Source organism: Pinus tabuliformis, chromosome 1_2 (assembly GCF_031772625.1).
Source record: "Pinus tabuliformis cultivar Carrire ecotype Pingquan chromosome 1_2, CPIR1, whole genome shotgun sequence".
In the NCBI taxonomy this organism is placed as follows: Eukaryota; Viridiplantae; Streptophyta; class Pinopsida; order Pinales; family Pinaceae; genus Pinus; species Pinus tabuliformis.
In genome coordinates, this window is record NC_142298.1 from 124,597,119 (window position 1) to 124,614,599 (window position 17,481).

The 17,481-nt window shown below is 35.5% G+C and overlaps 1 protein-coding gene across 1 annotated transcript in view; it reads left to right on the top strand.

Annotated features, from left to right (window-relative positions):
• Positions 1-480: 480 nt before the first annotated feature.
• The window catches only part of LOC149204823 (uncharacterized), a 74,420-nt gene continuing 57,419 nt past the window's right edge, over positions 481-17,481 (top strand). Inside the window, exon 1 of the mRNA XM_089397221.1 lies at positions 481-893. Coding sequence (XP_089253347.1) covers positions 481-893 — 413 coding nt within the window. The remainder of the gene's footprint in view (positions 894-17,481) is intronic.

Below are 17,481 nucleotides of genomic sequence, written 5' to 3' on the forward strand. Positions count from 1 at the left end.
GGGGAGCATTTCCCAGGTAGAATAAATGGCAGTCACCTGGTGCTCTACATGAGTGGGCCAACTGCCTGACTAACCGACCATAGGACAGTCTCACCTCTCCAGGTAGTTGAAAGAGAGGGCAGGATGTTAAAGCAGTCTGTGGGGGAGTTGCGTGACAATCAGGGGCCACGCAGAATTGGTATGAGGTTGAAGTTGCACATAAGGGGCCGCATTGTTGCATGGACAAGCAGAGAGGTGAGCGTTGCTGACACTATTCATGACAAGGTGTCAGAGTTATGGCAAAAGGGAGCGGGCGGCAGGAAATTAAGAGACGGGGTACAAGCCGGATCTGGAATGCTCTACTGCAGGCTTAACGTTATGGCACCAGAAAAGGAGGGAATTGATGAATTGGAATTTCGAAATGCTTAGAAATCATAGGGGGGCATCCGCCCAATGACCTGCGCTTTTGAGAAAAGTAAGCTATTGTGCTGTCCCGCCGCTATGGAATTGTTCATTATCTATGCTCAAGGAGTAAGCCCGAGGGTTGTGATATGGTCAATAAAGATGCAGGAATTTCTGAATAGTATGGTGCTGACGGCTGCGAGCACCACGCAAAGTTTAGCACCGACAGTAGGAGATGTGCCGGAAATTCTTAGACATGAAGCAGAACTAGTCCAGATGCTTCTACCTAACCCATGGGATGGCCGGCGAACCATAAAAGATATAGGAAAGACTGTAAAAACAGAGACAAGTGGTGGAATTGTAGTTAACAATTCGTCGTTGATGCATTTTGAGGATTGTGATATCGTGGACAGCAAGCACGAATCTTACAAAATTGAAACACAAGTTGCAGCAGACAGTGCATATAGCAGACAAGAAATTAGAAATTTGCTGCGTTGGCACAAAGAGTCCCCGTATGCGGCAATCCAGCTTGAGCTAAAATCCTATGCGGGGGTGCTCTGTGTTAACCGAGCAGAGCAAAATGAGCATCATAAGTTGGGTGACTTACAGGATTCAATGACGCGGGAGCTAGAATAAGGGCTATAGGAGACAAAGAGGGAGCAGCAGAATGACGTGCATCACTCACAGGGATGGTGGACCGGGAAGCCTAGGCAGCGTGTATCGTCGCACCAATGAGTGACTCAAGACGAGTCATGATGATTGTGTTGGGGGCCTATTGGGTGGAGCACGAAATATATTAGGTAGAGTCAAAGGTTTGTCTGCCCAAAAATAATATAGAATAATAGGAAGTAAGTCGACCTACCCATGGTCCGCGGACCATGGGAATGTATAAATAGAACAAGGCCCTAAGGATAGAAGGAAATTATTTTTTGGAAGAGATCTGATGTGTCAAGGGTTTGTGCAAGTAGTTGTGCTCTGAGTCTGTACATCAAGGTTAAAAGTGTAGTGGTAGAGGCTTCGTAGCTGTGTGTGCAGAGGCCGGATAGAGTTTGCAACTGTGTGCGCGGACCCCTGCAGCTGTGTGCGGAAGGATGGAAGCGAATTGTACTGATCAAGAATATTAATAAAGATAAGTTGGTTCTGAAATACTGTGTTGATTCTGAAACATTGTGGATTTGTTTTCATTCTGGTTTACGCATAGGTTTTATAAATTTATGATTGTTTTAAAGAGTTATGGTTGCATACTCTGGGTCTTATTATTAAATGTTTGCTTAAATACTGTAACAAGAAGATCAATTCTATAATAATCTCATTAATAAGAAAGTGCGTCTGCGCAGATCTACATGGAAGACCGATAGCAGTACAGAGTGGCACGAGGCCACATACGGTTCGCGACCCCTCCAGACCACATCCAGACATCCCAAGGGTGCGGAAACCTAGTTCCAGCACCCTCCCATACTACCTCAGGTGAGACTTCAGTCCGCGCTCCACGGACTGTTGCCGAAAGGGCTAGTAGTGTGGGATTTGTTTGGCTAATACACTTCTAAAACCTGGGTCAAGCCCCAACAAGCCAACAGTGCCTCCTGCAAGTTGGCTTGCAAAAACTGAAGAATTTTCAAGTTGGTTCTTGCAAAAAATCCATGAGGTCGGTGCCTCACATGGTGCTTCTAGTAAGCTCAACAAGTGTCTACAAAAATAGGGAGTTTGTGCTTCCTACTAGTTGGTGCTAGAAAACAATCAAAGGGAGTTGGTGCTTCCTGTGAGTGGGTTCTCACAAAACATATTGATGTAATAGAGTAAGTTCTCTTATTTACATTAATAACAACAACAAGATTTGGTGGTTTTTTCCCGAAATGGTTTCCATGTAAAACCTTGTATCTCATTTATATGATGCTCATGGTGTGTGCTTGATTGTTGATTTCATATTAATGCTCATTATATGGATGGTTTCTAAGTTTGAATCAAAAAAGTAAATTGGCATAAAAAGGCTAAAATTAGCCTTAATACTGATTCGCCCCCCCTCTCAGTATTATCATTTGTTTCCAACATCTATCTCTCCCTCTCAATTAGGGAGAATATATTGCTTCCAAGTTTCTATCAAGAAATAAAACTTGTTTCTAGGCTCCCTCTTAGCTAGGGACATGCAACATCTCCTCATGTCGAGATGATGGTACAACCAGCTTCTTGAAGAGCTCCTTCCTTCGATGTCATGAATTTCTTCTTTATTATGGAGTCTTCATCTTTTGGGAATTTTTCATTGGGCAAAGACCATCCATCACTTTCATCCCTGAGTTAATCATTTCATCATTCCTTTCATCAGAAAGCGATCCGTTAGTCTACCTATGGCCCTTCTTCATGCCATTCAACCTTCTTTATGTTCTGTTCTTCGAAACGATTTTACATCATTCTACATGGTTCTCTTGGAGGACATTCACAGTTCTTCCCTTGTCATTATTGCATAAGCTCATCTAGATATTTGTTCAAAAATAAGAAATGAGAACTTAAATCAAAATTAGCTTTGTGATGGTCCTTAATTATGACATCTTCTTGATGGCATCAATATCTTGCATATAAGTTGACACATTTCCCAAAGATGTATATTGTAGAGGGTCTCTATATTTTTCAGACTTCCATCAAAGTCTTCATATCTTTTGGCGATATGTCATAGTAAAATATTTCAGTTCCGAAATTTTGATTTCCTTCTTCCATGGTTGCATAGTCTACGATATCTTCCTTCCTTTCTTCACATGCTTCATTCCCGGGAGCTTCCAATTAGAGTTACTCTAGCTACTGTTAATCACCTCATATTCCATATGAGGACATATTATCTAGATTTCATCTAGTGTGACCCATGCCTTGCTAAATCCTTATATAGAAGAAGATCCTTTCAATTTTATCATTCTACTCAAGATAGAACAATGATTCATGTTACCTACAACCATTCAACATGACTTTATAATATTGAATACATGCATACATACCTCATTTTTCCTTTAGGTCATCTAGGCTTCTTTCAGCAGATTCCTTGGTTGAAAAGAGCTTCAATCCTTGATCTTCTTCATCTCTTATGTCATCATATCATCATTCCATTAATTCTACAAGTTCGAGTTCCTAATGAAACGTTTGTTTCCTTTCTAGATTGGTGAATCTTCCAATGAAGATTTCATCATAGAATCTTGAGGATCTTGCATATCCCTATCCAACAGATGTTACCTTTTGACTTATGTATGATGAGCATTGTCCTGGATGACTTCTTCCTTTTTCCCATAACTGCCACTTGATATTTCAATGAGGTTCCCAAGAGCTATATCCTTCATAGTTGACTGCCATAGATTTTATGTCAAACATCCTTCATGTTTCCTATGGTGATGTCACGAGCTCTCACATATAATTCTTCTACAATGATGTCATCTTCTAATATGATGCATCTTATCATATTTACAATGCTTCCTATCTAGATAAATATTATTTACACAAGTGAAGAATACTTAGTGGAGGAGATTATCTCATTGAGAGTAGATATCTCTCACTTCCTCCTTCTTAAGCTTCTTCTTCTCAGATTCTTCCACTTCTGCGGTAATATGGTATTATTCCTTATTTCTCTTCTTATTGTCCTTCTTAAGTTTAGCAAAATCTCTTCTATATTGCCCATATTCTTGACATTCATAGTACTGAACCTTTGCCATGTATCTTATATTTCTTTTGGCGACCAAACTTTCCAAATTTTCCCTTTCTCTTTGCCATAGCAGCATATGCTTGGTTCTGTTCATTTGATCCAACATCAAATTTTTCCTTCAATCTGGTTTCTTCAATTTTGTAGAGAGACCATAGATCATGGAAAGAAGTGGCTTCTTTCTTCCCATAAATACTTGAAGTGAAGTTTCCTCATTCATATGGTGATGCATTTAATACTACAGTGGTCATTTCTCTATCACACATTTTTTCACCCAGATCATGAAGTTGATCTATTATTTGAGAAATCCTCATCAAGTATGAGGTTATTCCTTCTTCCTTTGAAATATTCAATTTGTAGAGTTCTTTCCTTAGAGAGATAACTTCTCCTATAGTACTCACAAAAAACAACTCTACCATTTTTTTATATATATCTTTTGAAGTGCTTAATTTTGATACATATGGGATAAGGGAGTCCTTGATGGATTATATGAGAATCCTCTGAGCCCTCACTTCCCCTTTCATGTACCTAACAAGTACTTGAGCATCTTCTTTAATAGGTTTGGTGATTGAAAACGTGATGTGTTCCATGACTTGATTCTCAGTAAGGTTTGTATCTGTTCTTTTCTTCCATGCAAGAAAATTTGAATCCCCAACCAATTTGTTTCTCTCCTTGCAAAAATACATTTTGATAGATTAAGTTGAAGTCATAGATATACTTACTTGAGTAGATTATGCTTTCTCCACTTGCATCCTCCTTTAATTTTACAATGATATGTATAGTAGAAGACTACTTCTTGATAGATTTCTTCTTCAAGAGTAATCCTTGATCCCTTTGGGAGATATATCACTTTGATGGAGTTCTTCAAAGGTTAAAGCTTTGCTTTAATGAGAGAGAGCTTGTCTCACAAACCCTTTTGAGAATCATGACAATGTTCTTCAATGTATCCTTCTTCAGTCTTTGAAAAATCTTCTTCTCCTTAAATTATGGTTGACTAATGATCTTGGAAATGCTTTGAGGGTTTTTGGTCTTTCTTTCTCCTTCCTCCATGATGATCCCAAGAATTTTGATGAAGTAGATTTATTTGATCTAGGGTTTTGGTATGATGTAGATATTTGAACTTTCACTTTGGTATGCTTCAATTGCTTTGATCCTTTTCTTGAAACTCGATCCTTGTGTGTCTCTTTGATTAGATACCCCTTCTTGATGTTGTCACCTTAGCTCCAATACCATGTTGAAAAATCTAGGGCATCAATAGATAGGTGATTTCTCTATTTTGATAGTTTCTTGTGAGTTCCTTTTTACTTCTTGATTATGATCTTCTCTTTCTTATGTTATTATTGTATTATTTTCATGAATAAAATTTCAAATACATGAACAATAAAGAGACAAGAGACACAGTATATAAGTTGTCAACCAAGGCCAAAACCTCTCACTCTTTGAGAGGAAAACCCAAATAAATTCTTTTTATAGAAACTTCAATTGACAAATACCAAGACCATGACAAATAACCTTGACACTAGAGCTCTTCCAAGACCAAGTCATAAGCCTCCTTTTCATCCTTAGGTCAACGGTACTCTTCATCTTCCTCTTCTTGGATTGCTTCAAAATTTCGGTCTCTTCTTGTAGGTCTGCAACTTTTTGCTTCATAGAAACCTTAGATCAAATTTTGATCCTTGAATAGTCTTATTTTAGAGGGAGACTTTTTTCACTTCTACTTGTCTTCCCTTCAACGAAGTCTTCACCCAATCTAGATCTCCCTTATATGTCTGCAATCTTTGACTTCTCTTTGCAAACATCAGATCTGCAATCTTGACATGTGTGATGGTAGACTAGCCCAAAAATAGTCCCACAATGATGTCACTATCTTCACTATCCCTTCATCTTCCTTAATTGATGTTAAGGCTCCTTCTAAGATGATTTTCACACTTGGTTATCTCAGACTTGCTTGATCGAATTATTCTCTTCGAAATGAGGCCAAGCACTGCTATATATAGTTGTTTGTCCATGATTATTAGGATGACATGATCACTGGAATAGGCCGACATCATCTTTCTAGTATTATCCCTTTCATTATAAGGTAACTTGAGTGAGGACTACTGACAAGATCTTTGAGGGTGAATTACAAAAACAAAATTTACTTTCACAATGTGTAGCATGCCTTCAATACATGACAATGACTCTTTATACTTTTATGACTAGATGAAAAAATCCCTAAGGGCTCACAATGGGAGCCTTAACTAAAAATAAAATCTCTTGCTCATGAAACCCATGAGGCAAGCATTACAATAATTTTATTTTTTTCTTCTTTACATATTTTACATAAAATCAAATTTACATGTCATTATGAAGACCAGAGCTAGTTACACTTTTCAACACTCCCTCTTAACTAGGGAGGTATTTGAACATTCTCAATCTGAAGTGATTTGGACCTGAAATCCCTTCTTGTTCTCAGGCTTAAACGTATGGTGAAAGGGTTGGAATTAGGTACAAAGAGTGTGATATAAAGTTCATTTATGAGACCTAAACACTATTTTATTAACATGTTTTTTATCTACATGATTTGGGATGTAATGATGTTTTAGAATGCATGGGTCTATCAAGCAATACAAAGATGTATGGATTAGTTGGGGTCGCAGAAAATTGTCATCTCTATCACATATATAAAGTGAAATGGTGGGGAGGTACGTGTACCACCTTATCATGGGGAAGGGGTAAATGACCTTTGTTTGAAGGCATGTGCCCTTAAATGGAAGGGGCTCAAGAATTTTGATCGAAGAATATATGAGATGTTGGATGGAATATACATAATAGTAGCAAAAGTGTACAACGATATAGTGTCAATTCCACTTTTTTCTGAGGAATGGATTACACAAAGGAAGAGGACGACAATAAAATTTCTTGTTTGTAGGCTATAGAGAGAAAAATTGACAAGGATGGGGCTAGGGATACATTTAGTCAGGTTATTTATCAGTTTTTTTGTTTTTTTGGGGGAGAAAAACCTATGTAACACCAATCCCATTTCATCTTTCATCATGAAACCTGTCTCATGTTTCAGGATGCGAGGAAGGCCAACTAACATGATATATAGTTATTGCATTACTTTGTTCAGTAGTAAGAGACATTCCCTCTACATATTTACGAGGCGTGTTAACAATGCCTAAATTTTAATTTTTGTCTTTATGCTTTTGGAGATATTTGGGCACCAGACACCTGAAGGGATCTACTAACCATCTAATTAGATAAAATAATTTTAGAGTTTTCTGTTAAAAATTTCTTGTTTTTGGTTAAATAATTAGAAACTAGAAATATTTATCATGTTCATGAATGTGTAAACTAGCTAAACTTATTATTCAAGGGAAATTTTTGGTGTACTCAATCTCAGCGAATGAATGCTCAGTGTCACTACCTTTTTTCCTTTATACAAATACTCATTGAAAAACTGACTGATTGGTTCGTATGTTTCCCTATGCCATCTGTAAGTAAGCTTTGTTGTCAATTCACCGTTGTCCTTATTTATTCACCATCATGCTTGATGATGTCCACAACATATCTATATACACTTTCACCCAGTGAGTTGGCCTTTCAGTTGAATTCAATCAAAAGAAAATACCCAAATCATGACACTGGCTCTTTTCAAAAACCAAGGGCCACCTACGACAATAGACAAAAACTTTTAACAGGAATAAAATTTATAGTTTCCAACATTACAATTAATAGTCAATAATTCCAAGGCTACATGCCATGGACATGTACAAGAGAGAGGAAATTAAAATTCGGGACAAGGATCGAGGCCATAGTTACAAAACTCTATATCCCTTTTGGAAAAATAGCTAAAGTCCTAGTTCATGGAGAGAAAATACAACATTCTAGTGGTGGCATTAAAAACATTCACAATATGGGGAGGATTTGGGGCCTATAAGAAAACTGACAACAAAAAACACAATCAAACCACCTTTGAGAGAGGGAACCAGGAAAATCTTAGATGAGATTTAATTCTAGAGTTGCGAGGGGGATTTGGTGAATGTTGTACTTGCAACCGCATAGAAACCCGATTTTAGTGTCATGGATAAGCACTAGAGAAAGGTTACGGTATGAATAAATTATAAATTTTACCTAAGAAATTATTACCGCTCTCTGCCATCTTATCCCTTGTCATTCGGTGCAGGGTTATTACCATAATTGAGCCAAACTCTAAAGAAAAAAAAAAAGTGAATTCTGAAATGATGGATCTTACCTTGCTATGGCTGAGTTCTACAAGAATATAGGTCTTGCACAGCTAGAGTGAAGAAGACAACTAGACTAAAAACAAGGTAAACATGTGAATAGTGTCAAAGGGGTCGTCATTGTAGGGAACAGAATGACGAAGTACAATGAACCAATGTAAGAATAGTGTAACCTGACAGAGGTAAGCCGATGAAGGAGTGTTTTTGAAGAGGTATTTTGTTCTATTGGTTGCAGAGACCAGACAGGCTGGGAGGCTAGGTTGGAATGAGTTGTAAGGTGGCAAGGTAGCACTTCTACTGCGCCACCACTTTCTAGTTTCCAAGATGAATTTTCCGCAGTGAGCTGGAGGGATGCAAAGGTGTCATGTTGTGACCAAATTTTCAGCCTTACCAGTGCGCATGACCCTCACCATGTGACCCTCACCTTTTCTCTGACAGGTCTATTTTGGTTTGTGCCTTACCAGCGCGCAACCCTATCCTTTTTTCTCACATGCTGGTTTGAGTTTGTGCTCCAGAACTCAGTGCCCTTCGGATGGTATGAAGACTAAGACAATGGACAAAGTGAATTTTCTAGTTGCTTTGATTGCATGCCAAATACAGTAGGAAAATATGAAACCTTTCTAATCGTCTAACATATATGATCTATGGTCTACAAATTGACACAGTAGCAGCTGGGGGAGTTGTTTTCAAAGAGGAATGCCTTACGTGTAATTATTATTTTGGATTGATAATAAATGTGGGATTGAACTACTTCCTGGTGCCATGATCTTATTATCTCTTTAAAATTATTTTTCGAATGTTTTCTCAAACATACACAAAATTTATGTAGTGATTCATTCTTAGTGTTGTTCTGCAACATTTTGTCACTAACTCAATGTGATTGGATTTGTTATAATGTTTTGGTGTAGCCGAAGTCTTATCATTTAACCACACTCTTAATGATAAACATCCTTTAAAATATAAAGTGACCATAGCTAATTTATAAACAACCTTTAAAATATAAAGTGACCATTGTTAATTTATATTATTATATTATAAATTTAAATTTTTTTTATTGAGATGTTTTTTCGGTTATGTCATAATGTTTATAAAACATTTTAATTTACATGTATTATTATTGCACCGAGAGGCACTTATGGAAGAGATGTTGTAATTTCTTATCCGGTTAAGTTATGTTATCTAAATATTTTGACCTAGTCAAATAAAATTAACATTAACATTAACATTAAATTAAAAATTTGATAATTATAACTATTAATGTTTAAATTAAATTACATTAAATTAAAAAATTTAATAATTATAATTATTAATTAAAACATTTTGACTCGATAAAATTTTATAATAGTACTTTAATATAAAAAATAACCTCCTATTCCTTATATGTATGTGTGTGTATGTGTGTGTGTGTGTGTGTGCGCGTGTGCATGTGCGCGTGTGCCCGCATGTGTGCATGTGCGTGTGCATGCATGTGCGCATGCACATGCGCATGTTCGTGTGCGTGTGCGTGTGCCTGTGCGTGTGCCTGTGCGTGTGCCTGCGTGTGTGCGTGTGCCTGTGCGTGTGAATTTTACCAAGTCTATTATTTAATTTTTCATTATTTTAATTTAATTTAATCATTCTTTGCCATTAACCCCTACCTAAATTCTTTTAATTTTATTAACTAATTTTAAACTTTATTAATCTATTTTTATATTGTTTTTACTTTTTCTTAATATGTAATTCTAATTTACTCTATTTCTATACTTCTTTAACCTAATAATTTAATTTAGTAACATTAATTTAGTTCTTTAATATAAATTATCAATCCTCATATCTTTAGTATCAATTTGACCATCCTCTAATTTATTATTTTTAATATATATAATTAACCCCTATCTCATTAATACTAATATTAGTTTGACCAACATCTATTATTATTATTTAATTTCTTATTCCACTTTACCTATTTTTCTGAAATTCCTTTAATTCATATCATTAAAATAATAATTATTAATAAACGTTCTCATTCTCTTCATGCCACCTAATGCTCATATCCTTTATATATTCTTGGTCTAGCACTCTTCACCATATTTTTGTCCCTAAACATGGGTGAGGTGTTCCTCAAAATATCGAACACCTCAATGAGTCTACACAATATTCTAGAAAAAGTTCTCAACATAATAAAAACAAAAGTAAAATTATGAGTTATAATTATAATTATTAATATTATCAATAATTAAACCAACCTAGATCGATATTAACTCTAGGTCTACCAAGCACCAAGAGAAATCAAATCTCTTTTCACTCTAAAATAGTTTTGTGCATTAATAGATTTGATCCCTCTCGACACTTGGTGGATCCAGAGTTAAGATGGATCTAGGTTGGTGTATTATACAAATGATACTTTATCACTATGTTATAATATGTATTTAATATATTATATAAAACATTTTCTTTTCCTTTTGAGTAAATATTTGTAATACTTTCTAAACAAGAGATCACATGAAAGAGTTGAAGGCCTTAGATTAGCCAGTCACTTGGGAAATCTGACCATGTCAAAAAATGTATTCATTTAAGAGAGGCAAAAGACAAGGCGTTTCTTAGAGATTCAAAATACACCATAAATATGCTAATATGTGGGCCTCTAAGGCCATGAAAGAAAGACAAATAAATAGGAAACTGAAAAACTAAAAAATAATATGGGTGAGGAAAAAAGGAAGAGGGGTCCAAATCTGTTTCTACAACCTGGATCATCTACTTGTTGATGCTTGATGAACAATGAGTGGTATGGGGGGCTCCAAGGTGCTTCTCGATTGGCTCTAGTCCTTGTTTTAGGTTTGTCATGTGTCTATGCAGGTGTTCCATGGAGAGGAGGAGGTCCATTGTGTTCTCATGTCAATCTAGTAAAACTTTGCTAAGAAGGAATTTCATGTGCTAGTATAGGTCTAGTATGTGTGCCAATGTGTTTTCCTTGTATCAAGCACCTAATCAACCAAATCTGACATTACCTTTGTGTTTGAAAGAAGGTGCCTCTAGTTATTCCCTTCCCTTTCGGCACGAGAGAGTTCTTCCTGAATAGGAGGTGGGGTGAGTTCTCGAAAGTGAGTTGCTACTTCCTCCACTTTGAGTTGTGTCTGTGTAGTTCCTCCATTTTTGCACCCTTCATAGTACACTACACCTTTGTAAACATGTTCTCTCTGGCATGGTAGGGTAGCTACATAAGGAGGAGAGAAAGGCCAAAGAACGGGCGTTGGAGAAGAGATGAAAATGGATAGGAGTAAATAATGTTTGACGAAAGCAAAGAAAGGTCTGGTCCCTGAACAAAGTTAAGTAGTCAAGCACAAGCCAGAGTGGTTGAGAGTGTTAGCAAAGGATATATCTAATGAGAAGGATCTTTGTGAAGAGCCTAGAGCCAAGAGAGAGTGGGGGCTTCCACAAAAGTGCGGTGATAGGAGTAAGAAGCCAATTCTCTGGTAGGAGTTAAAGGCAAGACAAGAACTCCAATGGAAGAGGAAGCAAGAAAAAGCCACGAGGTGGAAATGATTAACTTTCCAAGGAAAATTGCCTCCCTACTATCGGTATACAACTTCACAACTACAAGATGCTCAAGATGGTTCTAGGAAGTTGGATAGGTTGTTTTCTTGTTGATGTTGTTGCAGGATGATTCGATCTGCCAATCAATATTAAGAAGGGAAATCTCTAGGTTGATGGAGCAAAGCTCGCTAATGAGCTAGCACTCCCTTCCTTGAATTTTTCTTGGAAGGATAGAAGAGTTGGAGCACTGCAAACATGGCTTAAAGGAATGGGAAATATTAAATTGACCATCAAAAGCTTGGCTCAATCGCTCAGGGGAAAATTGAATTTTCAGAGCACTTGAATTAGCTATTTGAAATGCTCAGTCTTGCCTAATATCCTTTTGGAAAGGGTTGTTGTTGGTCATGGAGCAGTGAATAACATTGAGTTCCATACTTGCCGATAGTAGATTTCACTCAGTTCCTATCAAATCTGCTTTACTTGGAAAATAATCTTATTGTTTTTACTTTTTCTTAATATGTAATTCTAATTTACTCTATTTCTATAATTCTTTAACCTAATAATTTAATTTAGTAACATTAATTTAGTTCTTTAATATAAATTATCAATCCTCATATCTTTAGAATCAATTTGACCATCCTCTAATTTATTATTGCTAATATATATAATTAACGCTACCTCATTAATAGTAATATTAGTTTGACCAACATCTATTATTATTATTATTTAATTTCTTATTCCACTTTACCTATTTTTCTGAAATTCCTTTAATTCATATCATTAAATTAATAATTATTAATAAATTTTTTCATTCTCTTCATGCCGCCTAATGGTCATATCATTTATATATTCTTGGTCTAGCACTCTTCACCATCTTTTTGTCCCTAAGGATGGGTGAGGTGTTCCTCAAAATATCGGACACCTCAATGAGTCTACACAATATTCTAGAAAAAGTTCTCAACATAATAAAAACAAAAGTAAAATAAAAAAATAAAATTATTAATTATAATTATAATTATTAATATTATCAATAATTAAACCAACCTAGATCCATATTAACTCTAGGTCTACCAAGCACCGAGAGAAATCCAATCTCTTTTCACTCTAAAATAGTTTTGTGCATTAATAGATTTGGTCCCTCTCGACACTTGGTGGATCCAAAGTTAAGATAGATCTAGGTTGGTGTATTGTAAAAATGATACGTTATCACTATGTTATAATATGTATTTAATATATTATATAAAACATTTTCTTTTCCTTTTGAGTAAATATTTGTAATACTTTCTAAACAAGAGATCACATGAAAGAGTTGAAAGCCTTAGATTAGCCAGTCACTTGGAAAATCTAACCATGCCAAAAAATATATTCATTTAAGAGAGGCAAAAGACAAGGTGTTGCTTAGAGATTCAAGATACACCATAAATATGTTAATATGTGGGCCTCTAAGACCATGGAAGAAAGACAAATAAAGAGGAAACTAAAAAAATAAAAGTAATAAGGGTGACGAAAAAAGGAAGAGGGATCCAAATCTGTTTCTACAACCTGGATCGTCTACTTGTTGTTGCTTGATGAGAAATGAGTTGTATGGGGGGTTCCAAGGTGCTTCTTGATTGGCTCTAGTCCTTGTTTTAGGTTTGTCATGTGTCTATGCAGGTCTTCCATGGAGAGGAGGAGGTCCTCTGTGTTCTCATGTCAATCTAGTAAAACTTTGCTAAGAAGGAATTTCATGTGCCAGTATAGGTCCAGTATGTGCATAGGCTGATTAAAATGCGAACGTGCTTTCCTTTTATCGAGCACCTTGTCAACCAAATCTAGCATTACCTTTGGGTTTGAAAGAAGGTGCCTCTAGTTATTTCCTTCCCTTTCAACACGAGAGAGTTCTTCCTGAATAGGAGGTGGGGTGAGTTCTTGAAAGTGAGCTGCTACTTCCTCCACTTTGAGTTGTGTTTGTGCACTTCCCCAATTTTCACACCCTTGATAGTACACTACACCTTTGAAAACATGTTCTCTCTGGCATGGTAGGTTAGCTACATAAGGAGGAGAGAAAGGCCAAAGAACGGGCGTTGGAGAAGAGATGAAAATGGATAGGAGTAAATAATGTTTGATGAAAGAAAAGAAAGGTCTGGTCCCTGAACAAAGGTAAGTAGTCAAGCACAAGCCAGAGTGGTTGAGAGTGTTAGCAAAGGATATATCTAATGAGAAGGATCTTTGTGAAGAGCCTAGAGCCAAGAGAGAGCGGGGGCTTCCACAAATGTGCAGTGGCTTAGTGACCAATAGATAGGAGTAAGAAGCCAATTCTCTGGTAGGAGTTAAAGTCAAGATAAGAACTCCAATGGAAGAGGAAGCAAGAAAAATCCAGGAGGTGGAAATGATTAACTTTCCAAGGAAAATTGTCTGCCTGCTATCGGTATACAACTTCACAACTACAAGATGCTCAAGATGGTTCCAGGAAGTTGGATAGGTTGTTTTCTTGTTGATGTTGTTGCAGGATGATTCGAGTTGCCAATCAATATTAAGAAGGGAAATCGCTAGGTTGATGGAGCAAAGATCGCTAATGAGCTAGCACTCCCTTCCTTGAATTTTTCTTAGAAAGATAGAAGAGTTGGAGCACTGCAAACATGGCTTAAAAGAATGGGAAATATTAAATTAACCATCAAAAGCTTGGCTCAATCGCTTAGGGGAAAATTGAATTTTCAGAGCACTCGAATTAGTTATTTGAAAAGCTCAGTCTTGCCTAATATCCTTTTGGCAAGGGTTGTTGTTGGTAGTGGCGCAGTGAATAACATTGAGTTCCATACTTGTCGGTAGTAGATTTCACTGAGTCGCATGAAGCGAGGAGGTAAGGCAATCAAACATTAAGACTATTTTCCAAGCGAAGCAGATTTGATAGGGGTTTGGAGAATCAACGTGGTGCTCCATTTGCATGGTGTCATACATCATATGTGTAGCATTCCTCGTGCCAAGGTCAATTTGTGTGGAACACCCCATCCAAGGATATACATCATTATTTTAGATCACACACCCACCCTCTGAGATGTGAAACACCCCATCCAAAGATATAAAATAATCATTAATTCCCTAAATAATCTATATGTTAAAGAAATTTCATATATCAATTTAATTTAATATATATTAAATTATTATTTATTGTTAACCATGTTTAACACATTTTAATTAATTTAACTAATTATATTTAACCTATTATTAAATCTTACGTAAACTTCAACTAACTAAACCCCACACATTTATGTATTTATATAAATATAGTAATGGGTCCACCAATTGTAATATAAATATAAATGAATTTTATATTTAGTAATGGGTCGACCACCAGGACCAACCACACCATGTATATCTCTTGCTTCACCTAAATATAAGGAGGGGGTTGAGTACGGAATTAGTATAAATATTTATCTTAATATTCCAGATATTTAATATATAAATATTATTTAAATAATTTGATAATTGTCTATATATATTTATTAGTCAATTAATTTTTATATAGTTATACTAATAAAAAAAAATTAAGTAACACAAGTAATACTTCTCTCTTTTTTCGGTGGCAACATTTGTCTTACCAATACTTCCATCACTGGTTGTTACTCACCCATGATTATTTATTATCAAATTGTTGTGTATGATTATGGATTCATTTTTTATTAATAATAAAATTATAGTAAAAAATGTTATTAATAGAGAATAGTTTAATAATTATTATTATTATTTTTTATTGCAATTTTTTTAATAAATTTTTTTTAATTTTAATGGTTTACTTTATGAAACAAAAATATAATTAATTTGTTAAAAATATCTATAAATTTATTTAATTTATATTCATATAGTTTATTTATATTAATTTTGGTTTTGAGTATTTGAAAGTATGTTGTTTTCTTAAATAAGTTTTATATGAAAAGACCATTAGCAAGAAAGAAGCACAATTTTGTTATTTAGACAAGTTTAGATGAATTTTGGAATCCCAAGGAGCATAATTTTAAATAGGGGCACAAGATTTCTAAGTGCATTTTGGACTACATTGTGGGAGAAGATGGACATTAAGTTGAATGCCTATAGAATTCCATCTGCAAATAGATGGGAAAGCAGACAAAGTCAAGATGGCTTTGATACATATTTTGAGGGGTTACAATCAAAAGCATTCAAAGACTTGGGATGAAAATATTGTATACATACAATACTATGATAATAGAGCAGTTCACACTTCTACTAGTAAGTCCCCATTTGAAACTTATTTTGGATATGTTTTGCCTTCACTTTTGGATATTGCATATGGATAGAAAGGAGGAGTGCGGGATTTTCTTAAAATGGATGTCTTAAGGGTAGAAAAAAATGTTGATAATATTAAGAAAATAAATATGCATGCATAGGAGACAAAATAGAAGTCACAAGAAAAAGGTAAGGCTAGGCATGATCAACACAGAACATAGAAGTCATTCGAGCTGGGAGATAAAGTACTGCTACAGTTGAATATGGAGAGGCTACAAGGTCCTAGTAAGAAAATAAAGGCTCTGTGAATGGTCCCTTTGAGATACTTGAAAAGGGAGGGATATGATACCTACAAAATCAATCTACCTCCATACATGTCCATTTACTCAATGGTGAATGTAGAAAACATAAAACTCTATGAGCCTTCTATGCTAGTTTAGGAAGAGGTATTGGTCCTACCTTTTGTAAAGGATTTTATGCCAAAAACTGAAAATGAGGATCTTTGATACCAAAAGGCTCACTAAATTGGGAGGCATGATCTAGATTGGATCACTATATTATTTTTCATCCCTCTCAGTGCTTCAAAGTGGAAAAGTTAGAGAAATTAGCTCATGGTTCTATTTTTAGTGGCAAGTCCTAGTTTGACAGATTTCATGAATGATTTTGGGATCCAAAAGCTCTCATTCACATATACCCTCTGGCATTGTTCTACACTTAGATACATTTCCAATGTCACAAGAAATAACTTAGGTGGAGTTTGTATGCAAAAGATATGCCACCTAGAAGTTGACCTTCCTATTTTGACCATCATGATTTGTGAGTTTGCCACATCAACCTATTACTCATGGAATAGGGGCCAGACACATGAACCTGATGAATACTCTCAAAGGGTATATATTGTAACTCTAGTTGTGAGTTAAGGGAGTCAAACCTAACCACTGGTAAGTTATCGAGTTGTGTTATAACAAAGCCACTAGGTGTTAAAGAAGTTTCAATCTATTTGAGTGCATTTCGCTCCATAGATGAGCAGAGTAGTTGAGAGTGGAAATAGAGAAAGAAAACAAAGAGGGTTTATGTTCTATAAAAGTACATGGGCTAGGGGTCTCAGTCCTTTGTACTTGCATCCATCTCCATTTTGTGAAAGAGAGAGCTGAGTTACGACACCTTCTAGCTAGGTTTTGTCTTGAAAGGGTTTCCTGGGTCATACATTGTGTTATTGTAGTTTTTTGAGTAATTTTATATTTGTTGTCTATTTTATGCATATTTACATTTTTCATGTAGTTGTAGTAAATAGTAACTTAATAATTCCATAAATGTAAGGAAAAATTAACACTCATAATATATATTTCAAATTTCAATAAATTTCTTTATCATATCTATTGTGATGAACTATTTAGTTAAATATCCAAGACAATTAATAAATCAAGATGAATAATGTTCAAAATGTGTTGTGTGGTTCTCCTATAA